Below are 26583 nucleotides of genomic sequence, written 5' to 3'. Positions count from 1 at the left end.
TTTATACTTTTCAATGAATCTTAAGCATACTTGTCTATTGTTATTATTAGCCTAAGGTCTTCTGCCTTCTAGTCATTAACTTCTATTAGTGAATTATGACATCTTAATAGTGTTGTGGAAATTCATGCTCAGCAAGCTCCTTAAGTCAGTCAGTATTTTTGTATGCTGATAACCAAAAATGTGGCCCAGAAGGTTGTTGAATTCGACAACACATGGTCATCCTTCACAATGTCATACTCTAATGGCTGTGTAATCTTATTGGTGCAGTAACAAGATATTACTGAAATAAGTAAATGTGTATAAATATTATTCTATATGTCCAACAATAATATTTATATAATATTTCAAATAGATTTTACATATAATATCTCATTTGAGCCTCACAACAACCCTGTAATGTATGTACTACAGTCATTACTTCCACCATTTTGTCAGTGAGGAGAAGGAGATGGAGAGAGATTAAGTCACTTGTTTTGGTCACATAACTTTTAGAGGAAGGACAAACCTAGGTTTCTACCTTTCTCCAAATTTAGAATTCATTTGATTCCATTGTTTTCTAGAGAGTCTAGAACCTAAAGACCCTCAAGGTTGATCGATTACAATCTTCTTAATTTATAAACAGAACACTAATTCATGAGTTTTTCCAGTGGCTCTTTCTCACTGACGGCAATTGCTTATGATGGGCTCAATAATCATAATCACATGCCTATATAAGACAAGAGTAAAATAAGATCATTGACTTAACTGATCATTTGAAACAGTCATGGTTAAGGACTTGGTTAAGGTATTCTTTTGTCTCTTCATACCATGGACTGATTAGGATTTGACAATTTTTCATATTCTTCTGCATAACGTTGATACTGATCACTGAGGAGAGGTTGATTGGTTTCATCTTTGTTTCTTCTGGCGCGGATAAAACAAGTGGTGACAACGAAGACAATTGCTACCAGTATTAGGGCAGCCACTACTGTGACAGCAATGATCTCAGTAACACTGAAAGCTCGACCTGCTCAGAAATAAAATGGCAGTAAATAAATGATAATGACTGAAACAAAGTAAATCTAGTGAAGTTCAAATTCTATAAACTCAGAGTATGTTCTACTACCTCTTAATCACTTATATTATAATCACCCATCCCCTGATAGCAACTAAGAAAATTTAAAAAATTTAAATGTAAGAATTAGTCCTTAAAAGTTTTCTTGAGTGAAAATGATCTTTACCAATTGAATTATCATGGATGAGTCATTTAATCTCTCTAAGCCTCAGCTTCCTCATTTATAAAATGGGTAGAATATCTGTAGTACTTAACTACCAGGATTGTGGAGATTAACTGAGATAATGTGTGTAGCATACTTTGAAAACCCTAAAGTGCTAAATAAATCTCATCCTCATCCTCATCATCACTGTCATTTTTACTATTACTCCTCCTCCTCCTTTTCTTCCTCCTCCTCCTCCTCCTCCTCCTCTTCCTCCTCTTTCTCCTCCTCCTCCTACTCCTACTCTTACTGCTACTTACTTGGCCATTGAACTTCATAAGCATATCCCAGGTTGTCTGGAGCAGTAACAAACATTTCAGTATTGGTTACTGGAGGCCAGAATGGCACCATATTATATTGCCTGTTGTGTCCAATAGGGGCATTTTCCAGTGGAAATATTGATATATCTAAAAATGCCAAGGAAAACTGGTTAGGAGATACAATTAAATTAATATGAACAATATTAACTTTCCTCCCAAAGTAGCTGAAATATTTCATGAGAACGTTAAAATACCCTGTAGTATTTCACTGTGGATAAAGAAATCAAGGAAAATATTTCATTAAAAGATAACTGGGAATAACATGAAAGAATTACTGTACAAATAATCTTAATATAACACTAACATGTCACTCCCAAAGGAAAGAAAATTGAATTAGAACAGAATGAATATTTTATATGTAGATCAACATCAATTGTGTTATTTTTAAACATTGGAAACTAATTTGAATATAAATTTACTAAACTTTATTTCAAAGCTATAGAAAGATGGGTTTGTAGTTTCTAGAAGTATTATTTGTCATTTAAATAAGAAAACAAATGTACCTACTGTTTTAACAACCCAGCTAGCAGCTTCTGTGGGGGCGTAAGATGCACCCACAGCCAGCACCCAGGGGCCTGCTGGGACCCAGGAGGCTTCCGGGACCCAGGAGGCTGCCAGGATGCCAGGAAAGCACAGGTTCTTTTTATCTGCTTAAACAAGGAAGGCACGGTGAAGGAGTTGACCAGCTTACTTTAATCCAGCATTCGCTTAGCATACAGACAACATTCATTTAGCTCAGGGGAAAATGCCAGCATTTGGTTAGCATTCAGTTAGTTCAGGGGAGCATACAGACAAGTATCAAGAGACAGACCAAATACAGATTAATTGACTTACTTCAGGGGAAAAAACCAGCACCCTGAGGTTCAAAACATTCATTTAGTTCGGGGGAAAAACAAACCAGCACCTTGAACCTCAAAACCAAAATACAAACAAGTTACAAATATCAACAGACAGACCCAATACAATTCATAGTTACCAACATCTGGGCTCAGCCCGAGAGCAAGGGCTGGCCCAGAGTCACGCTTCCTTGCCGCTGCTCCCACACCAACCGGAAGAGGAAAGAGAGAGCTTCAAGCTGTCGTCTCCCCTCTTATAGAGTTTTTGACATCATCAAGCACCGCCTGAATGACCAGGGCCGATTGGTTCTTGACTTGGCCCCTCCCCCTAGCGTAGACCAGGTTCTAGAGCTAACACCTTCCCTCAGCCAGCCCCATGACTCATCACACAGGAAGTTGTCTGCTTCTTGGAATGCTCTTTGGGCTTCCTGCCCCAGAAGAGCAAGCCACAGTGTCCAGAGGCTCAATGAGGTAAGCTGAGTCATTCAAAGAAAACAAAGGCCATTCTGGTTACACCTACAGGAAAGGATTTGTCCTTGACTGTGAATATTTGACATTTTCAACCTAACTTTTGAATGGTGAGCTGTCAATATCAATAACTAAATTTATTCTGTGGGGAATGGGCTTTGTCAATGCCAGGCAGCCTGAATTTTGGACTTACATCTTCTAAATTCATCGATTCCCAAGAAACCCTTACCCTAGCAATATAAAACCATTGTGGCAAACCAGGGTGCCTATGGGATAGCATCAGTAATACTATGGAGCTTCTGCTATCATTCCACTGGGCCCTGATATGTTTTCTGGAAAAAAGTTTTCTTGTTCTCACTTTGATTTGCTACAAATAAGCCCTTCTGTGGGTTGCTACACATCCAGAAATGAACACAATATTGCCTTATACCTTAGGGAATAAGTCCAGATCCAACAGAAAATATGGAAGGGGAAGTATTTAGAGGTGAAAATAAGGAAACTGCAATCAGGTACTGTAGCCATAATGGCTTTTGTTTTCTTTGAATGGCTCAGCTTGCCTCATTGAGCCTCTGGACACTGTGGCTTGCTCTTCTGGGGCAGGAGGCCCGGGGAGCATGCCGGGAGGCAGACGGCTTCCTGTGTGGGGAGTCATGGGGCTGGCTGAGGGGAGGTGTTAGCTCCAGAACCTGGTCTACCCTAGGGGGAGGGGCCAACTCAGGAACCAATCGGCCCTGGTCATTCGGGCGGAGCTTGATGATGTCAGAGACCCTATAAGAGGGGAGAGGACAGCTTGAAGCTTCCTCTCTTTCCTTTTCCGGTTGGAGCCAGAGGCAGTTACAACGACCGTTACAGAGGCAGTTACGACCGTTACATCGTCAGTTTCAGTTGCAGCTTCAGTTTCAGCCACAGACACAGCTGAGGCAGGAGCTGCCAGTAGCAGAGCTGATCTACGGGAGGAAGCTGAACAAAGACTTCAGGCCAGTGGGTAATCTTATTACCATAAAGGGGGAAACATGATTTTGCTTTACGCAATCATGTTTCTCTGTAGCCTCCTGGTTACTCTTTCAAGGCGTACTTATTGGGCCTGGAAGATTATGATCAACATATCAAAATGGGGCTTCTGGTTCATGGGTTGGTTACTGTGGAGCCTAAATAAATGTTTTGATTCTTCTGCCTTCTATTTTGAGAGTTTCTTATATCCGGCGGTTCCGAACCTTTCAGACATGTTTATGATCCTCTTTGAGATTATAAACTCGGCCCTTCTGATACAGGTACTGAGTCTTCTTGATTCTACTTCTTTCACATCTTTCTCAGCCATATCTCCTCACACAACCACTGCTCTAGCTCAGTTGCTCAACATCTTTGATGTGCAATAGTTTCCCTGGTATAATTGCTCCTTCCTATCTCTTTTCTCCAGTCCATCCTCTATATACCTAGAAAATTGTTGTCATTCAATTGTGTCTGTCTCTTCATGTCCCCATGGACACGCCAATGCTGTCCATGGGGTTTTCTTGGCAAAGCTGTTTCCAAGGCAAACAGAGGTTAAGTGACTTGCCCAGAGTCACATAGCTAGTAAGTGTCTGAGGCTGTATCTGAACTACAGTCTTCACTGAGCTAGATGGCTCAGTGAAGAGTCAGGAAGATCTGAATTCAAATCCAGCTTCAGACATTTACTAACTGTGTGATTCTGGGCAAGTCACTTCACCCTGTTTGCCTCAGCTTCTTCATCTATAAAATGAGTTGGAGAAGGAAATGACCAACAGCTCCAGTATCTTTGCCAAAAAAACCCCAAAAGGGTTCATGAAGAGTCAGACACAATTGAAAAATGACTAAATGACAAAAACTTCCTGACTCCAGGCTTAGCATTCTATCCATTGAGTGATCTAGCTGCCTTCACCTAGAAAACAAATAGTCCTAAATCACAGGAGTGACCATGTCACAATCCAGCTGAAAAACTTTCAATGACATCCTGTTATCTCTCAGATACAAGATAAACTCAGAATAACAAATTTGCAGAGAGGCAAAAGACTTCAAAAGCCATCTAATCCTATCTGTACATGAATAAGAATTTCCTCCACTACATACCCAACCAGTGACTTTTCAAGTCTTTGCTTGAAAACCTCTGGTGAAGGGGAACTTAGCCTGACATTTATTTTTTTTAAAGAGTTAACTATTTTATAAAAGAATTCCCAAACAAAAAGCCCAACCCGAATGTGCACAAGAAACCTAATATAAAAGAATAACTGTAATGCACAAGAGAACAATAGCCTTACTATGACCAGAGGTGTTTATGGACAAGAATGCATTAAGAAAACCAAGCATTAGGTTACAACACAGATCATTTTGACAAAATCTCTGATTTGGGAAATTCTTCACCCTATGCCCAACCCCACTTAAAAGAATAAAATTTAAGATTAATCACAAATAATGAGAATACAGGACTTTATTTTCATTTCATTAATGGAATAGGGGGCGTATGTATGAATGTTTAGGGGAGAGGCAATTAGCTATTCTAGACTAAAGCACGGAATGAAGAAGTTATATGACCAAGTTATAAACCCCTAAAAATAGAGGCTTACAATGGAAAGGCTGATATATCTTTTACTAGTAACACAAATAGTGTAAAAATGAAGGGACTCTGTGTGTGTGTGTGTGTGTGTGTATGTGTATGTTTGTGTAAATGAAGGGACTGAAACTTGCAGAAAATCACCCTCATTATAAAGCCATGAATTTAACCTTCATTTAAAGCATTAATGTCTACACCTTTGGCTCTGCACAAGAAAATCCACATCCTTTTTAAATTCATAAAGAGGCCATACCCTACTACGGTCATGAGCAGCCCAGGACCCAAACTCTAAAATCATCTCCTTTGTTGAGGGAGGCCTTTTCAGTCTGACATTTAAAGGCTCCCTACCCTGAATCTGCCCCAGCCTAACTTTTCAGATCTATTTAATTCCATTGCCCTTCATTCACTATGTATTCCGGCCAAGATGGAATAGTTGGTTCCCAACAAACTTAAAATGCCGACTTTTCCAGGCCTGTGCAGAGTCTGTTTCTCATGTCTGGAATGCAAGCCTGCCTCTCTTCTGTCTCTTAGATTCCCTAACTTCCTCCAAGGCTCAGCTCGACTGCCACCTCCTTCTAGAAACCCTTACAGATCCCTCATCTATTATTCTGAAATTACCCTGTGTTTATTTATCTGTATGTTCAGTCATTTTTCAGTCATGTCCCACTCTCATACACTTATCTGTGTATATGTTATTTTACCCTAGTAAAATGTAAGGGCAAGGATGGTCTCATTACTGTTTTTGCTTCCCCAATGTCTAGCACAGGGTCCTGCACGTGGGAGTTTAATACATATTTATTTGTTGATTTAAGTTGCCATATTTCAAAGGAAAAGAGATATTTTCAATCTGTTCAAGCATGTTACAAAACTGATGTTATATACATGACCGATAATCGTGTTTTTTGCCTTTTAAAGAGACATATTCTATGCTATCTTGTAATTCAGTGATTGTTGAATTGCATGTAATTGAATTATGTGCAGACAACTATGTTGTTGTTGTTCAGTTGTGTCTGACTCTCTGTGACCCCATTTGGGGCTTTCTTGGCAAAGATACTGGAGTGCTTTGCCATTTCCTTCTCCAACTTGTTTTACAGATGAAGAACTGAGGTAAACTGGGTTAAATGACTTGCCCAAGGTCACACAGCTAGTGTCTGAAGCAAGATTTGAGCTCATGAAGATGAGTCTTCCTGACTCCAGGCTTGGCCCTGTATCTACTGTGCTACCTAGCTCCTCTGAAGATATCCATAGTCAAAAACAAATAAAAGGGGGCTTAGCACCCAGAGTGGGAACTGTTAGCAGAGAACATTTCTCTTTATAATTCTTTAATTATTAGAGTAAGTTATTTAATTATTTAGGTAATTGTTTTAATTCCTCATTTTCCTTTAAGTTGTTTTTACATGTCTACTTTAATACATTGATTTTTAGTTTTTCCCTTCAAAAATGAGCCCAAACTTCTGACTTTTCTATTTTTTCTTCCTTCCTTCCTTCCTTTCCTTCCTTCTTTCCTTTCCTTCCTTCCTTCCTTCCTTCCTTCCTTCCTTCCTTCCTTCCTTCCTTCCTTCCTTCCTTCATTCCTTCCTTTCTTCCTTTTGTTCTTTCCTTCTCTCTTTCCTTCTCTCTTTCTTTCTTTCTTCCTTCCTTCCTTCCTTCCTTCCTTCCTTCCTTCCTTCCTTCCTTCCTTCCTTCCTTCCTTCCTTCCTTCCTTCCTTTCTTCCTTTCTTTCTTCCTTTCTTCCTTCTTCCTTTCTTTCTTTCTTTCTTTCTTCCTTCCTTTCTTTCTTTCTGTCTTTCTTTCTTTCTTTCTTTCTTTCTTTCTTTCTTTCTTTCTTTCTCTCTTCCTTCCTTCCTTCCTTCCTTTCTTCTTTTGTTCTTTCCTTCTTTCCTTCTTTCTTTCTTTCTTTCTTTCTTTCTTTCTTTCTTTCTTTCTTTCTTTCTTTCTTTCTTTCTTTCTTTCTTTTTTCCTTTCTTCCCTCCTTCCTTCCTTCCTTCCTTCCTTCCTTCCTTTCTTTCTTTCTTTCTTTCTTTCTTTCTTTCTTTCTTTCTCTCTTTCTCTCTTCCTTCCTTCTTTTCCTTCCTTGGGAGAGACATGCTAACTGAAGTTTCTGAAATGGTGTCATTCGAAGGGAGAGTTTTTTTTTTCTTGGCCCCAAAGGGAAGAATTAGAAGCAATGGGCAAATAATTCAAAGAAGCAAATTTAGACTAAATTGACCAGGAATCCTCTTTACTGTTAGAGCTATTGAATAGTGGTATAGGTACCCTCAGGAAGTTGAGGGTTCCCTGCCATCCTTCATTGGAGGTCTTCAGGTAAAGGCTAGGTGATCACTCATCAGGTTTACCAAATATAGGTTAGAATAGAGGGCTACTGATGTTCCTTCTAGCATGGAAGCTTTGACACTACTAATTATGCTCAACAGGAATTTTATATAATGGGAAGAATTATATTAATGAATGTTTGCTTATCTATGAAATCAGAAGTTGGACTTATCTGTTTGATCTTCAGTTTCATCATCTGTTTAAAGAGAAGTAGAAATAATGTTGACACTTGCCTCACAGTATTGTAGGGAGGAAAACCATATTTTTTAAAGCTTTGAAAACTGTATCAATATGAATTGGTATCATTGTCATCACTAACGCCATTGTCATCATGTTGGCTGTAAAAATTCCATTATTCTCAGATTTTGTTATATCCTTCATAGTCCTAACCATAAATTTTTCTCCTTAAATATTAAATATTTTTCCTCCTAAAATATTCCTCCTTAAATATTAAACAAAACAAAAAACAAAAGCCTCGTCTACTTTGACACCTATTTTCTTTTAAGAAATATTCATTTATTCATTCACTTAATTTATCTTTTCATTTATCCATCTATCTATCATCTGTTATCCAGTCTGGAAGTATGGTGGCTACTCATTTTCCAGTCCCATCCTGATTGGCAAGGGAGCTTTGGCCTGCTCTACTTTCTGACCTGGGTTGTTTTGCTTCTCCCCAGGCAATCTGGTATCTTGTCCCCTCACACCATTCCAGGGGCTCAGCTTACCACATCAATACCAAATTAGTACAAGCACTCTATGAATTTTTGTTTTTGTTATTCATTTGGGTCTGACTCTTTGTGATCCCTTTTGGGTTTTCTTTGCAAAGATACTGGAGTGGTTTGTCATTTCCTTCTCTAGCTTATTTTATAAATGAGGAAAGTGAGACAAACAAGATTAAGTAATTTGTCACACAGGTAGTGTTTGAGGCCAGATTTGAACTCAGGTCTTCCTGACTTTAGGCCTGGCACTCTATCCACTGCATCACCTAGCTGCTTGTGAAGCTGAATCTATAGTCCACTTCAATGAAGAACTCTTGAGGTCAAGCTCAGTCTCCCCAGTAGCAGGGGTGAAAATTCTCCTCTTCAAATCATTTCAAAGTAGCTTTTTCCCCCAAGTATGTTTCTCTGTCCAGCATAGTGGGATTATAACTACTATATTTTTAGGCAGAAGGCCTTGGTTTGAGTCATTGACTAGCTGCCTGAGTTTGGGCAAGTCATTGAACTGTATTCTGATATGGAAATAATAATTTACACACATTGTCATAGTATTTATTCACTCATTCAACAAGCATTTATACTATGAAAATAAGATGTGGTAATATTTTATAATGGTTATATGGTAAGATTTTATAGCCATAAATCACTATATAAGTTAATATCCCTACAAATACTTTTCTAAAGGCCACATTCAAGTACATGGAATATTTAGGAAACTCTATAAATACATTTGTGTTTAATGATACTATACTTTTAATATTTTATCATATATGTTAATGATACTTTGTATTTAGAGGCAGCAAGGTGGTACATCTGAGAGAGTGCTAGACCTGGAATGAGGAAGACCTGAGTTCAAAGTTCAAATTCAGTATCAGATATTTATTAGCTGTGTGACCCCAGGCAAGTCACTTAACTTCTTTCTTCCTCAGTTTCCTCATCTGTAAAATGGGGAATAATAAACTTCTAGAGATGTGAGAATAAAATAAGATAATGTTTATAAAACATTTTGGAAAACTTCAAGTGTTATATAAATTTTAGCTATTACTAATATGATTACATAGATTTTGCAAATATTTTCCACCATTTTCATTTGTGCATTATGTAAAAATTACCACTTTGTCAGGATAGAAAGTCATAGGAGAAGAAAGAAAAGGACCAATGAAAATTAACTTTGATATGTGTATGTTGTGAGATAGAGGCATAAGAAGATCAAAAGAACCTTCTAGATCATAAATTATGAACCAATAGAATGAGAAGAAAGCATAGAGATTATCAGGTTTAGCTTCTTTGCTATACAAACAAGAAGAGTTTGGCAAGGTAAAACATTTCTAATCCTTGAACCATTTATGCCCTTTTAACCAATAGAATCAACTTTACTTAATTGGAAAGTCATTTGAGACTACTAGATTAGAATGGCAAATTGAATGAGATTAATAGGAAATTTAAAATATTCCTCCTAAAACAGGTTTAAAAGTTATGTTATGCTATGGGGCAGGAAAATTAAGGATTAACTTTGCAAGTTCAATCCAGTTTTCATTTGTGAGAAGTCAACATGTGATATAAAACAGCACAGTGTATTAGGACACTATCTAATTCTGTTTCAGTCCCTGAGGCCTCTGTGCAGGTTTGAATAATCATTCTTCAAATTCAGTTATGGCAGAATTAATCTCTTTTAGGGACTTGGAGGAGGGAAAAGACTAGAGGATGTGGTGGTAATTTTTCATGGAAATCTTAGTTATCTTGGGTATGACCTGCGTCATCCTAGCATGCTTTGCAGCAACTGTCAAATTATATTAACTATCCTGAACACATCTAATGCTTGTTCTCTCTAAGTGGTTTTCAATGTTGTGGAAATGACTGGAAATTATGGTGATTCAGTTCTGATGTTAAAGGGCACTTTAGGCGTGTTGAGTGCTTAGTTTAGTGATAATGACCCTATCAGAATGGTTCACTTTGCTGAGCCTGCAAAAATCATAAACAAAAATATCTTACCAGGATTATATCTCCTCAGCCATTCATCAAAAACTGCATCAGTGAAAGTGTGTAGAAGGACAAAAATAGGATCATTGGGAGACAAATGGGTCTGTCCTCCTGTTCCATTCAGAAACAGATGAGCCAAATTATGAAGGCTTCGAACTGCAGGGTCATATCTCCCTGTAGGATCGCTGTAACCTAGATGTAAAAAGTAAGGATGGACAGGCTGATAACTATCATAATTTTAAAAATAGGAAGCAATTTTCTTTCAAAGCTCACCAGATTGTTCCATTTATATATGTAATAAGATTGTTTCTTAGGAACCTACATTTGATTGTCACCCTGCAAGATGATGCTATTTTTAGGTTTATGTTAAGAAATTTTGAATGTACACTTGAGGTCACTTTGCCAGCTTTGTTCTCTATTTTAGTTGACATTAGTAAGCATTTAATCCACACGTTTTTTACAGAAGAGTACTGTGGTATGCATTCTGCATACATTTGTATCTATCACTTTAATCTTCATATACTGATTTTCAGAAGCAATGTAATGTGGTAGAAAGAGCATTAGATTTGGAATCCAGGGACTTGGATATCAATCCTGGCTCTTCTCCTCATTATCTTTGCGAGCTTGGGCAAGCTGTTTGACTTAGCACAGTCTCAGTTTCCTCATTTGTAAAATGAGGGGATTGGATAAGATCAGGTGCCAACAAACTATGGCCTCACCAAATCTGTCCTTCCCTGCCTGTCACCTGTTTTTGTATGGCTCCACAAGCTAGGAATGGTTTTTATATTTAAAAAAAAGTTTTTAAAATGTTTACATTTTTAAATATGTAAAAAGTATCCTTAGCTTGAAGACCATACCAAAACAGCGGCCAGGGGAGCGTGGATTTGGCCCTCAGCCTACAGTTTGCTGAGTCCCTGGATTAAATGATGCCTAAAAAGCTCTTCTGGAGCTAAAACCTGGGACAGTATGATTATTCACTAAATTGATTCCCAAATCTGCACCTTACCTGGTTATTCAAACAAGATGATTATGGGAAGGATTTGAGACTAGCCCAGAACGGAAAAAGGGAGGAAGTTAACAGGAAAGTGGGATTTCCAGATTTTAAAAAATAATCACCATTAAAGACACCAGGCAAAATATTTAGAGTACTAAAACTAAAACAATAGACAGCTACTTCCCATTTATGAGGAAGTAAAGGAAGTGGAAAACTTCAAATTCAACTAAAAACTGCTGACACAATTCTGAGGGATACTACCCAGTCTATCATATATACCCATCCGAATGCACCAGCTGTTATTTCAGCTTCCTACCTTATTCCTGATGAACGACTGTCAGCACATTTATATTTAGAAACCTACCTTATGGTGTGGGGAAGCTACAATTTCTCAGAGAAGCTTCCCCGCCATCTCTGCACTAGTCCTAACCATCTGGAAATCTTGGTCTCAAAATGTTTATCAAATTTTGCTAATTGCCTCTGTATCCATGTTGTGTTTTCGATACTGAACTTTTCTAGGGATATGCTTCATTGAAGCCTGGATCACTTTGTGCCTTCTTCCTTCAGTGTTTTGAAGCACCTTATTATAAGTTTATCCAGTTTTGTACAACCCATTCAATGGATTAATTTGAAACTGACCATATATAAAGGACTACTCATGCCACACAAAATCCTGGGTTAATAATATTGTTCACTTTCTCTTAACAATAAAATTAAAAAAAATCATTAACATGATAATTTCTTTCCTTCCTTCCTTCCTTCCTTCCTTCCTTCCTTCCTTCCTCCCTCCCTCCATCCCTGTCTTTCTTTCTTTCTTTCTTTCTTTCTTTCTTTCTTTCTTTCTTTCTTTCTTTCTTTCTTTCTTTCTCTCTGTATCTCTCTCTTTTGATGGTCATGCAGGAATGAGGGGAGAAAGGGAAGGAATATATATATATATATTCCCTCTCATCATTAATTGAACTTTTAGAAATCATGCTCACTAGTCTATTCTTTCCCATCACCACCATCATTATTCTTTTTTAAATTGAGTATCACTAAGTATAAACTAGTACTTTTTTCAGAAAAGAGTTACAGCTTGTACTCTGTATATGCCCATTTTAGCTATGATATAGTTATTATTCACTAAATCTATTCCTGATTCTGTCTGCCTAATTGCTTATTAAAATAAACTAAAAAGAGTTGAGACTAGCCTAGATATGGAAAGAAAAAGAAGTCCAGAAATAAAACAGAAATGTGGAATTTTCATATCTTTAAATTGGTTCTCTGAATGCAATGGAAAATAGATTTTGCCCCTGCTTTGGAATTCTGTAACATAATCTGAGGCCTATCCTTTCAAGACTGTTAGAAAAAGTTCTTCAATCTGAAGTCTTCAATTAGAAAGTCCTTCCTGGGCAAAACAATGGTAACTAATTGATATAAAGTTACAGGATCAAGGTGGTTTTTTAAGTTATCTGACCTGAACTAGAACATTTTGTTTCACCGTTAGAAAGTTGGACTAGATGAGGGGTTCTTAACCTGTGGTTCATAAACTTATTTTTAAAATATTTTGCTAATTGTATTTTACTATAATCTGTTTCTTTTATAATCCTATGTATTTTATGCTACACATTTTAAAAAATCATGTTTCTGATAAGATATTCATAGGCTTAACCAGGGTTTGATGCACACAAAAAAACTCCACTGACGTTATACAGTATCTAAACCCTCCTTCTAACTCCTTTGAAGCAGAAGGGGTCCAAATCCCTCATTTTGTCTACTTGCCTTCCACTGTGTTTCGGAAACTGTTTGTTGAATTGGAATAAAAAGGAGGAGTATCGAATACACCAACTTCCAGGCACTGAGCGACATCCTGTGGTGCAGGGAGACGTTGCACCATGGGCCTTGCTACGTTTCCAGCAGGGTTTCTTCGAATAGGTCCTCCTTCTGTGCCTGGGAATCATTGAAAGAAAGGAGACATTTTACAGCTAGTTGAAACCCTGTCACGGTTCTAAAAAATCACAAATGCACAGCATCAACAACAGAATAGAGTTTTCTTAGGTAGAACAGAGAAGAGTAGATGTATTAAGGTGAGAGGGAACCAAGGATCGCAGAGTAGATGGGGGATAGAAGATTAAATCCTCTTTTCCCTACAAACATGCAAACAAACAATCCAGACTGCAAGCAAGCACACACATGTTCAGGTCTACTTCTCGAGAATGTATTAAAATTAAACTATCACTTCTTCCCCATGAATCTTTTGAAAAGAATATTGATTGTATGGTTTGAGTTGGCCCCCAAAAAGACAAAGAAGAATTACTTTCCCAATTTCTTTGTAGAGGTGGGAGACTGGATGTGAAGCATTGTATGTAATATTAGACTTTTTTATCGAGTTGGTGTATTTTTCCCTTTCTATTTTAGTTTTTGTTTTAAGGGATAGGTCCTCGGGAGGGAGAGCAAATGTAAATGATGCTAAAATAAATCAATATAAATTTATTTTTCAACAAAGAATATTAATTGGGTATTAATTACTAACTAAATAAATTAGGAATTAATTACTAACTAAATAAAACCCCACCTCAAACTCAGGCTTCACTTGACATGTTTAAAATAGAGTCTTTTGAAAGCCAGCATTGTTACAGTGGAAAGAATACTTGATATGGAATAAAGTGGCTTAAATGTGTCAGGAAGTTAACATTTGATCATAGTTTTTGAAATGGAAAGGACTCCAGAGATCAGTTTATCCAACCCTAGATTTTACAGATATGATGCTAAGGCCTAGGACAGAGAAAATGCTCAAGGTCACCCAGCTGCTAAGTGGAAGAGGCAGGATTAGAGCTGAGATCCTCAGACTGACTACATGCAGAGCTCTTCCCACTGAACTATGTCGCTAAATTTCTCTAAATCTCAATTGTTCTCAATGTCAAATGAAAATAAACATCCTTGAACTACTTGTCTCACTGGATTGTTGTAAAGAAAGTTCTTTTTAAACCTGCAAGAACTATATAAATGTGATCCAATCTATTTCTTCCAGAATTGTTTACTCTAAATAAAATATTGAATATAATCCCAAGCACCTACGAGGATTCAAGCAATTAAGTGAACTAGTGAGTTTAAGCTAAAAGAGCCAGGGCTGAAAATCTGCAGTAAAAAGCTGTGACTTCAAAGAAAATAAGAAAACAAAGACTTTGCATATATTAGTGACAATGATTTAGTGAATGAATGGCCAGAGGAAGACCCTGATTTCAAATCCCCTAGATTCTGGTTTAGCTATATGACCATGAGCAAATCATTTAAGAATTCAAGGTCTCAGGCAGGCAACTGTCTCAAAGCACATATTACAAAAGACTTGTTAATCTCCTTTTTTGGAGGAAGTTCCACATTTGAGTGATCCTCATAGTGAGACACACACACAGGCATACACACAGACACACAGAAACAGAGAGACAGACAGACACAGAGAGAAAGAGACAGAGAAATGGAGAGAGATACTGAGAGACAAAGAAAGAGACAGAGAAAGACAGAGAGAGACTCAGTTGGGAAGACAGACAGAAAGATACAGACAGAAAGAGAGAGGCAGGGAGAAAGACTGAAATAGAGAGGTTGAGATAGACGGTAAAGAAGGGAGAGAGAGAGATAAAGAGAAGGGGGAGGGAAGGAGACAGTCAGACTGAGGCAGATAGAGAACATGCTGAAATTCATAATTATCTCCCCCCAAGCATATTATTTTAACTGAGGATTATATAACTTTATAAATTATAAGACTAAGCATTTTAGAAAATACTTTTGAACTGTTTGACTGTTTTTTTCCCTGGAACTACCTCTAGGTCATTACCTGTGTAATCCAACTTTATGTCAAAGGAAAAAAAAAACACGCATTTTTATGAAGATTCTTTAAAAATATATTGACACTGAGGTTAATGAGTCTGGCCTAATTAACTAGACTGATAAAGTCAGTATATATATGTGTATATATATGTATATATACATATATACATACACACATTATTGAGAGATCAACCAGTGCAACTGTCATTTAGTAAAAAATTCTAATAACACTGTATCTCATGTCAGGGCCAAGCAGCCCCTGAAAGTGTTATCTGTCTGTCTGCTTATCTATCTATATCTGGTCCATGTACTTATTTACCATTCAGGAAAAACCTAGCAAGGCTGTGCTTGTGTGTTGCTGGTACAATGTTTTTCTTTTTCTAAATCCCTTGCTTTTTCCTCTAAATACTTTTACACTGAAAATTATGACTAAAACCTTGTAATAAGGCAACAATGCAGTGGGAAAGAGCACAGAATTAGGAGTACAAAAAAACCAAGAGTTTGGGATTTGGCTTCGCCCCTTACTAATCATGTAACTTGGAAAGGTCACTTTAGCTTTTTAAATCACCAGTTATTCCTGAGAGTTGTGAGTATTAGCTTAGGTAATGAATATGAAATTGCTGCAAAAATTGTGAAGTACTAGACCAAAAAAAAAGGATATGTTTCATTTACTATTGACTTACATAAAAAGATGGGGCAACTATTGAGTGAAACAATGGCCTACCTTCCTCCCTCCCTTCCTTCCTTCCCTCCTTCCTTCCTTCCTTCCTTCCATCCTTCCTTCCTTCTCTCCTTCCTTCCTCCCTCCCTCCCTTCCTTCCTTCCTTCCTTCCTTCCTTCCTTCCTTCCTTCCTTCCTTCCTTCCTTCCTTCCTTCCTTCCTATCTCCCTTTTTCCTTCCTTCCTCTCTCCTTTCCTCCCTCTTTTTCTTTTTTCCCTCCTTCTGTCCATCCTTCCTTACATCCTTTCCTTTCTCTTCTCTAATTTCACTCATCATCTTATATTTTCCCAGTACGGTATCATCATGATGTTTAAGAGGCACTATGGGAGTCTTCAAACAAAATCATATAGTTATATAGAGAGATATAAAAAAGTCATGGGGCTTAAAGGACCCTGGAGAAACCTTCTGTTCCAGTCTCTTGCTTTGAGGCAGGGCCATTCCAAACCAACTCCCCAGATGAGAATGCAGTATACTCTTTTCTTTTTTAAACAACACGAAACATCTTCAATAGTAGGTGATTTCACACACTGCTACTCCTAATGCTACTATGCACAGCAGCTAGAACCCTAGGCCTGGAGTCAAAAAGTCCTGAGTTCAAATCCAACCTCAGGAACTTTCTAACTGTATAACCCTTAGCAAGTCACCTCTCAAGGTTGTCATGAGGATCAAATGAGATTATATTTTAGCACTGTGCCTGGCATATTAAATAGCATATTAGATGCTAACTAAATGTTAGCTATTATCATTGCTACCTTCTTTATGTCTGTTCAAAACAAGAAATCTTCTCTTTCTGGCTAGAAAATTCTCAGTTTTGTTTATTTTGAATTAAGTTAGTTGTATTTGAATCCCCTACTGTCCATATCAGATGGGGAAAGCCTCCTCCCTTTTTTGATCTTCGTCTCTTCATCTATAAGATGATAGAGAGGCTTGGGTTAGATAATATCTAAGGCCTCTTTGAGGCCTGTGTCCCATGATTTCTATGATTTGTAAAAGGAAGAGGTGTTCTATGTGATATCTAAATTCTCTTTCAGCTCTGAAACTATGTGACTCTAGAGAGGGTCTGTCAGTTAATGAAACTGCTAATACTCCAAAATGAAATAAATGCAGTTCTTTCCCTCTTCCCTTTTATATGTCTTCTAACACCTTAAGAATCTTGGCATCTTCCACTGAAAATGTTTGACCTTTAATAGCCCTACAAGAGGTATGATTATGGCAGGAAGGCTCTGATCGGTATTGAATATAATAAGAGGAATAATCCATAGCTATCATTTACAAAAAAATAATCATGTTAAAATGAGTAGTTTTCTGGCCAAAAATAGAAAAAGATTAAGGGTCTGAAAAGTATGGAAAATCTATATCTTCTGGGTCACCTAAGAGAGCCGTTGAGTGATTTTTCAGAGTGGTAAAAATTGGAATGAAATAAAATGGGCAAAATAACCAGAAGATTATTAGATGATTTTAAATTTTTTTTGGTGGGAGAGGGGCAAGCAAAGCAACTCACAAAGCAACTAGTAAGTAGTAGAGAGTTTAGGCTTTGCAGCAAAGAAGGAATATCCATACCAGAATCTTAAGTAGCCAGGGCAGCCAATTCACAACATTAGCTGGGGGTATGACTTTACCTTTCTTCCTTTCTTATTCCTTTCCTACTTTGGCTACAGTTGAGGTTTTCTCAAGATGCCAGAATTTAGAGGATGAACTAGAGTAAAAGCCCCTGTAGTGGTACTGTATCCCCTGCTACTCAAGTGAATCTGCCTTAATGACTTCTTGTATTATTTTTATGAAAGATGGTTTGCTTTAGTGGATAGAACTTGTCCTTAAAATAAAGAAAATCTACATTCAAGTCTGGCCTAAGCTTGTATTGTCTGTGTGACCTTGGGCAAGTCATAAGTTGCAGAGAATGTGCCAACCTGCATTGGCAGACACAGTTTCCTCATCTGGGAGTTTCCTGTAACAATCAAATCAGAGGTCTAGACCATATCTCTCTTATTTTTACATTATTAATCACAAAACTGATTAACTTATGCTGCTTGCTCCATGCATCAAAAGTCCTAGCACCTGTTCTGCCCATATGAGTGGAATCCTAGCTCTTCGAAGTATTGATAGCCATATTCTATCTCAACCCTTCCCAGGCTATTTGTTTAATGTGTTTGCCTATTAAAGAATTCAGGGTTCTTGGTTGAAATTGGAACTTACTGTTACAAACAGTTCCCAGAGTATCATAATCTTGCACAGATTCACACAAAACTCGCCATTGTGAAAAGACAGAATTCGGACTTATCAGAGAAAAATCTAAGTTGCTTCTTGAGCCCATCAAGTCATCTGTGCAGATATCACAGGTGTTTCCTCCAGTAGCAAAATTCCAGTATGGAAGGGCAAAAGTGGGGTCTTGCAGCATCTCCTAAACCACAAAAATATTGTTAGTGTCTTCTAATAAAATCATTTGCAGGTCAAATTTTCTTTTTTGCTAAAGTCACTCTCAGATAGAAATTTAGATAACTAGCTCTCTTTTCACCTTAGTTTTTCAGAGTGTATTGGCAGGGCCTACACAGGACCAATTTATTTAAATAAACCCCTAAACTAATAGAAAGAGTGATTTAGGACCTAGGAAAATAAAGCTCATTATATGATATGGTACATGGCAGATCATTTGAAAGCTTCTTTAAATATATGAAAGATTTAGTCTGCGAAATTTACTTTGTTTTTAGCAGCAATTGTCAATGACACTTTTTTTTCTGCCTGGAAGTTTCTACTTTCTTCTATTGTTTACTCTATCAATGAAGTAAAGGCACACAAGCATCTGTCTGAAGCAGATGTGGAAGACTAACAAGATGGGAATAAAAGGTGCAGTCAAACCCCACCTAATGGTGTTAATTGGTTGCTTGAAAACACAGCTTTAGGCAAAACAGTATTCAACAATTAAAAGAAATAGCAACTCTTCAGTCAACAACTCTTCATTCAGTAAACATGTGCTAAATGACTATTAGGTGGAGATCATTGTGTTTGCCGAGGGAGACAGAAAGCTTAAAAAACACATAGTCCATACCCTTTCATGGAGCTTGCAGCCTCATGGGGGATAAGACAAGAAACACAAATCACAATAATAAACAACACTGCAGGATAAAGATTTTAGAGAGGTGCAAAGCCAAGTTCCAGGTGAAGGCTAAGGTAGAAGGTAGCTTGGGCAATTAAGAAAGGCTTTCTAGAGAAGGTGGTGCTTGAGTCCAATTTACAGGAAGGAAGGAATTCACAGATTAAAAAGAGGAGGGGAGAGGACATTGCAAGTACAGGAAAAGGGGTGAACCGAACAAAGGTACAGCAGAAGAAGAGTGTAGTATATTCAGTACACTAGTTTGCTGGTGCCAACAGACTGTGGAGTCTAGAAATATGAGATGATGCTGGAAAAATAGAACATTGCAAATCATGAAAGGCCATGAATTATGGACACAGAAGTTTGAAATTTACTCTTTAGGAAATGGGAACTTTTTATCACAAATAAAGATTTTTTTTTATCATGAGTGACATGACTAGCTTTATGTGTAAGAAAGATTACTCTGATATTAGTACAGTTCGTAGGATAGACTAATAGGAGAACCGAGTGGAATAGAAATCCCTTTTAAGAGTCCTGGACCAAGAGCCTGGAAACACAGGCCTAGAATAGGGTAGTAGCAGTGGAACTAAGAGAAGACAGATGTGACAAGTGGTTTTGAGGTAGATAGACACTCCTTCATAACTGACTGGTTATAAAAAACAAAAAACAAAAAACCATGAATCTGGAAGCATCAAAGATAATCCCAAGATTGCAAACAATGTTGTAAGTGAAAGCTATGACCCTATAGTCAGAAGGAGGACTCTAGCAGTTTATTACAGGTCTTTTCAGAACCTGAGACTAAAATAGGATCAGATTGGATGAGGGAGGATTAAGACCCATACAGGTTGGAGGCATGGAAACCTGACATAGCAAGTTATCTAAGGGACTCTTGAGATTTGCAGTTGGTTGTTAACTGAGTAGAGGAGCCCATGAAGGACAGCATGGCCAGAGGTCAAGAAACAAAGAAGCCAATGATACTGGTGACATTTTAGGAGAAGGTTGGGAAGAGTGACAATCTCTTTCATCTGCCAAGATTCCCTACTCTCTTAACTTCTAGTTTAAGATCTAGCTAGAGATGACAGCTCTCAAATTAATTAGGACATAGCTTCTCAAATAAATAGCTCTATAGATACAGCTATTGTTTTCAGCTTAGAAAGAAACAATGCATCATCTCAGAGGAAAAGAGCACCTAAAAAAACCACTGAGCCCAAGTGCTTGTGGGAAAGGTAAGGTCAAGGTCATTCATTAGAGTTGGAGCTGGTGTTTAGATTCCAGAACTGACATTTACTATCCCTAAAACACAGATCTGACTATGTCACTGCCAAGTGGAAAAGTCCTCAGTTGACTTTTAATGTAGCCATTTCTCAGTCCCCATTCTATTGTTCTACTCTCTTCGTTACTTGTTTCCAGTAGGATGAAATATACACTTCTCAGCCTTGCGTTAAAATTCTTTCCATAATCTTACTCTTACCAACCCTTCCAAACTGGTTCCTTTCTTGTATTCTACATTCCTGTCAAACTGGACAATTGTTTTTCTATGACCTTTTCATTCCATCTCCCACTGTCATACTTTTGCAAGGCTGTCCTCCATGCCTGGAATGTACTCCCTACTCACTTGTGTTTTTGAGAATACCTAGCTGCTTTCAAGGCGTTGCCTAAACTAGGTGTTACTTCTTTTATAAAACCTTTCCTCATCCTCTAGTTTTTAGTGTGTGCTCCTTCCTTAAATGATCTTGTATTAATTGATTGGTTCACATATTTTATAGTCACCTTCTGAAAGCCTCCTGAAGTTAAAGTCTACTTTTTGCTTTGAATATTGTAGATGCTCAATATTTAAAAAAAAAACTAAATTGAATTCCATGGTTCTGTAACTATGTGGATCAACCAACTTGAGGTGCTGTACAACATCTTTGTACTACTAGGACTGCTGTTAAAAGAAACCCTTTTATTCAATTCAATTGTTCATTCATTTGACAAGCATTTACTGGTTACCTGCTTGATAGGTAAGATGGTGTGACTTTCTATGACATTTCACAACTCAAGTAAAGAATAAAGACTCAAACTGGATACTGGGGATAAATTTGGATGGTTTCTGGGGACTTCTTAAGGGACATTTTAATAGGGAAGAAGGTGTTAGGTAAGAGCTTGGATATAATGTATGTCAGTTACACTGAAAAATAAATTTTATATACCTCTGTAGAGTAAGAATTTGGTCAATTTCTTTCTGTCTGTTTTCCTTAGCTCTCTGGTCTGGTTTTTGTTAATATCACCCTCATTTTTTAATGAGGTCCATGAACTCATGCTTAATTTAAAGAATTCTTGGTAACCTAATCATTTGTTTTACTTGTGAATTCTAATAAGATTTTTATTTTGTACTTTGGGAAATTGCATTTAGTCTCTCTCTCTCTCTCTCTCTCTCTCTCTCTCTCTCAGTTTAAGTGTTGTTTTTTATTTTCCATGTCTTCTCCTTATCTCCTCTCAATAAATTGCTGCTATGCCTGGCATACTAAAATCACATTCCAAGAAGCCCTTTCAGATCAGTCTTCTAGGAGATTTGGACAGCCAAAGAGCCAGAAAAGATTTTTTTCCCTGATTTTTGTCCACTGTGGGACTCAGATTTTTCACTTTGAAACCATTATGTTTGCTCTCAAAATTAGTAGCAACCTTTTAAAGTAATCATCAAGAGTGCATTTGTGGCTTGGTAATTAACATTCTGAAGTACCAGCATCTTCATGTGGCATTTCCATAACATAGCATGTGAGGATTTAATTGACCAGATTTGCAGGGCAGTTGGTTTTCTAGAATGCTAGTCATGGTGGTTGGAGTTTACATAGGCAAAATTGAAGCTTTTACATATTTTCCAGCTGCCCTTTCATTATGATGTGCCCAGGAGAAAATAACTTGAGGGCATAGGGATGTGCACCCAATTACAGATGACAGATTTATCTACTCATAATCCTCTAAATGTCTTACTTGTAATCAGAGCTATAAAGTATGAAGCCCCAAGTATCAGCTGAGATCATTTAATCATCCTGGAACTACACAGAGGATATTTCATGGGACTATCTTTAGCTCTGTGATTTAATGAGTTGGATAGCTTCTCTTCAATCATTCTTTTTGAGTGCAAGCAAAACAATGAAGAGAAATTGTCACACCTACTTTAAAAATTATTAAATCAGATTCTGAAAATGTCTTCAAAACAGTTTTAAGATACAAGGGTTTTTTAGAAAGTCTTCTGTTGTACAATGATGTTTTCACCACTTAAACAGTATGTACTCGATGCCTTCCCTAGTTCACCTCTGTTATTTTTGTAATTGATTTTATGCTTTCTAGCACTTGTCACAAGTGATAGTGAAGCAGAAATAGCACGAGGGCCCTCACTTCAATAAAAGATTCAAAGTATTTTTATCCTACCCTCAATAGTAGTCAGGACATCACTTTACCCAAGCTAGAGGCCATAAGATAGACAGGCATGTTAAGGATTTGCCACACAGAGAAAAGACACTTCAATGAAAATGAGATCAGAATACTGGAACATTTTAAAGAGATTTCCACTTTAGACTCAGATAGGAAGAGGTTTGGAATGTGGATGCAGATGAAAATTGCCCAGTGTAGAGAGAATGGTACCTGTGCCAGGTGGTTTTTTTGTTTATTTGTTTGTTTTGTTTTGTTTTAGGGCAGCTAGGTGGCCCGTGGATAGAACACTTGGCTGGGAATCAGGAAGACTCATCTCTGTGAGTTCAAATCCAGACTGGGACTCTTACTAGCTGTGTAACCCTGGGCAAGTCACTTAACCTTGTTTGTGTCAGTTTCCTCATCTGAAAATGAGCTGGAGAAGGAAATGGGAAACCTCTCTAGTATCTTTGCCAAGAAAACCCAGAACGGGGTCACAAAGAGTAGGAAATTTCTGAAAATAACATTTTCTTTTTCAAATGCATTGATGAATATCAGGTACCTATGAAAGCTCAAAGCTCCCACATCATGGCTTTGAAAGATAACCTACACACTCTGACAGAGGAAAAAAAGAGTCTGAATGGGACAATCTTTCAGTATGAGCTATACATGATAAAAATGGGTCACCAAGATAAAAATCATTTAATTAAAAGGTTGCTATAGTTTTATAAAGTTGAATTCATTCCTATAAGTGGCTCCTATGACATTGAAAGGTAGACCTGATATTTCTTCCTCTTATGACAGTTTATGAAGCATAAAGTCACATTTAGGGCCTGGATTGAATATAGATAAACAATCAGTTAGCATCAAGATCAGGATGAAACATAGGAATTGCTGCTTCCCAGCCCTGTATTTACTATCCACAATTGTACTGGTTTTTCAGAAGCAATATGCTTTCAAGTAAAGATTCTTAAAAGCCAATCCATTCAGCATTTATCCCCAAGCTTACCTGCATGTCTTTCTCCAACTGCAGTAGGTGGTACCTATGCCAGGTGAGAAATGCTGGGCCTTCATGAGAAAAATCCACAGCCCCAAAGCTCTCCTGCCCTTCCCCAAGGAAAGTCTTTTTGACTGAGTAGTAGTGAGACCACACAAAATAGTTATAAATGGAAATATTCTCAAACTGTGGGGTATTGCCATCTGTCCCCAGTAGTTCTTCTGATCTCCTGGTGGCTATGACCAAATAGGGATGAATAGTACGCTTTGCCAGGTCGAGGGCACGGATAAAACGATCTCTTTCTTCTTTACTCAGGTCTAGAAGGTTTTTCCTAACTTGAAAGATAAGAATTAAATATAAATCCACACTAGGAAACAATACACAACATAGAAAATACGTGGAAGTTTGTTTCTTCGAAGACTGGGACTCATAAACTTTTCAGTAGCTTAAATATGATGTGGAAGTGGAAGAATTCCTAGAAGTCACCTTGTCTGAGCCCCTCATTTTACATATTGGGAAACAGAGACCGATAGAGAAGAAATGACTTTCCCAAATTCATAGAGGGATCAGATAGCAGAAGTGGGATTTGACCCCAAGTTCTCTGATGCCAAATCTGGTGCTCTTAATTCAATAATAGGTCAAATCAGTTTACACCAAAGACTTACAGTTGTGCTTTGTCCATAGTATACTCTTTTTTTCTCTTATTTCAAAGGAGCTCTAAGGTTAGGGACATGGAAGGGAATAAGCATTTATATAGTGCCTACTATGTGCCAGGCACTATGCTAAATGCTTTATATGGGGTGAATTGAAATGAAATGTTTGTCTTTGGGACAGGTTTATTGGAAACAACCCCCACCACCCTACCCCAAGCCAAATACACATGAGAGAATCCAGAACACTAAAGTCACATAAGAGAATCAGACGTGTATAAATTAGCATGGGTATAGGTTTAGTCAACATTCTTTACATAATACAATAGAGAGTCTTTTATGAAAAAAAAAACACTACATAAAGAAGTATACTTTGAAGCTGAAGGCCGTATTGAATTTATTGTAACATATAAAGTCAAACGATTCCGGTGAGTTCGAATTACTCTTTCTGATGATTAGGAAAAAAGATAGGCTGAAAGTGAGGTAGGTAAGGAAGCCTCTGTGTTGAAGATTTCTGACTGACATTCAATTACTGAATCACTAAACCACTAAAGTGAGGCTACTCAGTTAAGAGTAGAAAGAGCCTTGGGATTGGTGTCAAGAAAACCTGGTTTGGAATTCCCACTCTGATGGTTATTGATTAACTGATTCACCCTGGACAAGTAATTTCATTCCTCTCAACTTAATGTTTCTTCATTTGTAAAATTATAAGTATACTATTTATAATTTATAAAATTATAAGTATACTACTTATCCCATCAGGTAGTTGTCAATAACATCCTTTGGAAAACTATATAGAAATAGAGTCATTATATATTTAAAATCTGACTCTGTAAGAAATCCATTAGTTGCTAAATATTTTCTGTATTTGGATAGCTGCTGGTCGGGATGTTTTAAGGTTATGAAGTTGATTAGCATTCTCGTAAGTCTGGGAAACAGTCCTTTTTGAAGGCATCCCAGCTCCTGCTATATTCCCTCCTTGCTTTACATGGTGCTTTAGCAGTAGTGGAGGATCTCTTAGAGGAGACAGGTAGATTATTCATTCTTGGTTGGGTCATGAACTTTCCTTGAGATGGTAATTAAATTTTATGTTTAGATGGGAGCTGTGTCTTGATACAGAGCCCCCATGATGTCCTAGACTGTTATTGTGTTTGGTTCTTTGGAGAAAGGGGCAGGTTCATTTTGGCAGACAATTGTTAAGAGGTTTTGGTATTGTTTGATGGGTTCTAATATGACTTTATTCTGATTACTATTCATCCAAAGTAGTTAGAGGGGATGAATGTGGACAATGTTTTGCCTTACACTACCCCACTCTCCTTTTTATTTTTTATGTTAACTACCAGGAGATATGGTGAAGTACCCATTAAAGAATTATATAGATTAGTATTCTGATAGAAATATCAATATAATTTCATTGTTACCATAATAATTTCATTTAATTCAAAGCTCATTTATAGGTTAGGAATCTGAGGACCAATATATTGAAGTGAGTTATCAAAGATCATATATATAGTAAGTAGCAGAGCTGGGATTCTGTCCTAGGTTCAAGGACTCCAAATTTAATATTTCCCCCCTTTACCATGGTGACTGTCCATTGTTCAGTTTGTTCCTTCTAATTTCATTTAGTTTTTCACTATTTACACCAATCTCTTTTTTTTTTTTGGAGTCACAAAAACTGGATTTGAATCTCAGTTATTCTACTTATTTCCTGTATGACCTTAGGCAAGTCACTTAACTGCCATAGGCCTCAGTTTCCTCAATCTGCAAAATCAGAGAAATGGGCTAGATAACTTTTGAGGTCCTTTCCAACTCTATATGCATATTCTTATGATATTTTTTCTCAATTTCACTCCCTGATTCTCTAATCTAAGTATGCTTATTTCTGCTAAATGTTTTCCTTTTTTCAAAGAATTTCTTCTATTGTTGTATAACATTTTTGTTTAACATTCTCCTACTTAATGCTTCTCCCCCTTTGTGAACGGTTTCCTCAGTTCTCATACAGTGTTCTTAACCTATTTCATTATATTTACCTGTAAGGACCCTTTGGTCACATGCTGATCCTCTCCATCCAGGTTTGCACATCCCACAGTTGTATCCTGAGAAGTTACCATTGCAGTGGCAGGTCCTGTTGAAGAACCTAGTGGGCCAGGCTTCACGATCATCTCTGCCATCGTGTGGGTACTGGGGCCCATGAGGTCGGGAATCAGCAGTAACTGCATCACACCTGCCATGCCCAGTTGATGAGCCACAGCTGTCTGTCCCTGGCTCTGCTCCTGGATTCAGGTCCGGACAACATTCACCACTTCTCAATGCATCCAGGGTAGCACATTCCCTTGGGAACTGTGCATAACCCTGGTGAAGGAGCAGCAGTGGCCAGAGCAGCCAAAAGAGAAGTCCACTCATTGCCATTCTAGTCTAGGCAAGAAGCTGGAAAACTCTGGAGAAGAAAGTCCTTCAGGAATGCCACCCTGAACCTCTTACC

The 26583-nt window shown here is 37.6% G+C and overlaps 1 protein-coding gene across 1 annotated transcript; it reads right to left on the bottom strand.

Annotated features, from left to right (window-relative positions):
• Positions 1–800: 800 nt before the first annotated feature.
• On the bottom strand, positions 801–26510 carry TYRP1 (tyrosinase related protein 1). The gene is made up of 7 exons (XM_036739030.1): positions 26132–26510; positions 23464–23786; positions 18167–18371; positions 13211–13378; positions 10468–10647; positions 1517–1663; positions 801–1006 (listed from the first exon to the last, which is right to left on the bottom strand). The coding sequence occupies exons 1-7, from the start codon at positions 26508–26510 to the stop codon at positions 801–803; spliced, it is 1608 nt and encodes a 535-aa protein (XP_036594925.1).
• Between the last annotated feature and the right edge of the window lie 73 nt (positions 26511–26583).

The sequence above is a fragment of the Trichosurus vulpecula genome, chromosome 9 (genome assembly GCF_011100635.1).
Source record: "Trichosurus vulpecula isolate mTriVul1 chromosome 9, mTriVul1.pri, whole genome shotgun sequence".
NCBI classification, from domain to species: Eukaryota; Metazoa; Chordata; class Mammalia; order Diprotodontia; family Phalangeridae; genus Trichosurus; species Trichosurus vulpecula.
The sequence above is the reverse complement of the archived record's forward strand: the minus strand, read 5'-3'. Positions and strand labels throughout refer to the sequence as shown.

Bases quoted from the DNA above. Each gene is read 5' to 3' on its own strand.
- TYRP1 (XM_036739030.1), bottom strand. From the start codon at position 26,510: ATGGCAATGAGTGGACTTCTCTTTTGGCTGCTCTGGCCACTGCTGCTC. The intron at 23,787-26,131 runs GTAAATATAATG...TTATCTTTCAAG, and splicing joins TGACCAAAGGGTCCTTACAG to TTAGGAAAAACCTTCTAGAC. The intron at 10,648-13,210 runs GCAAGTAGACAA...TTTTACATCTAG, and splicing joins TTTCCGAAACACAGTGGAAG to GTTACAGCGATCCTACAGGG.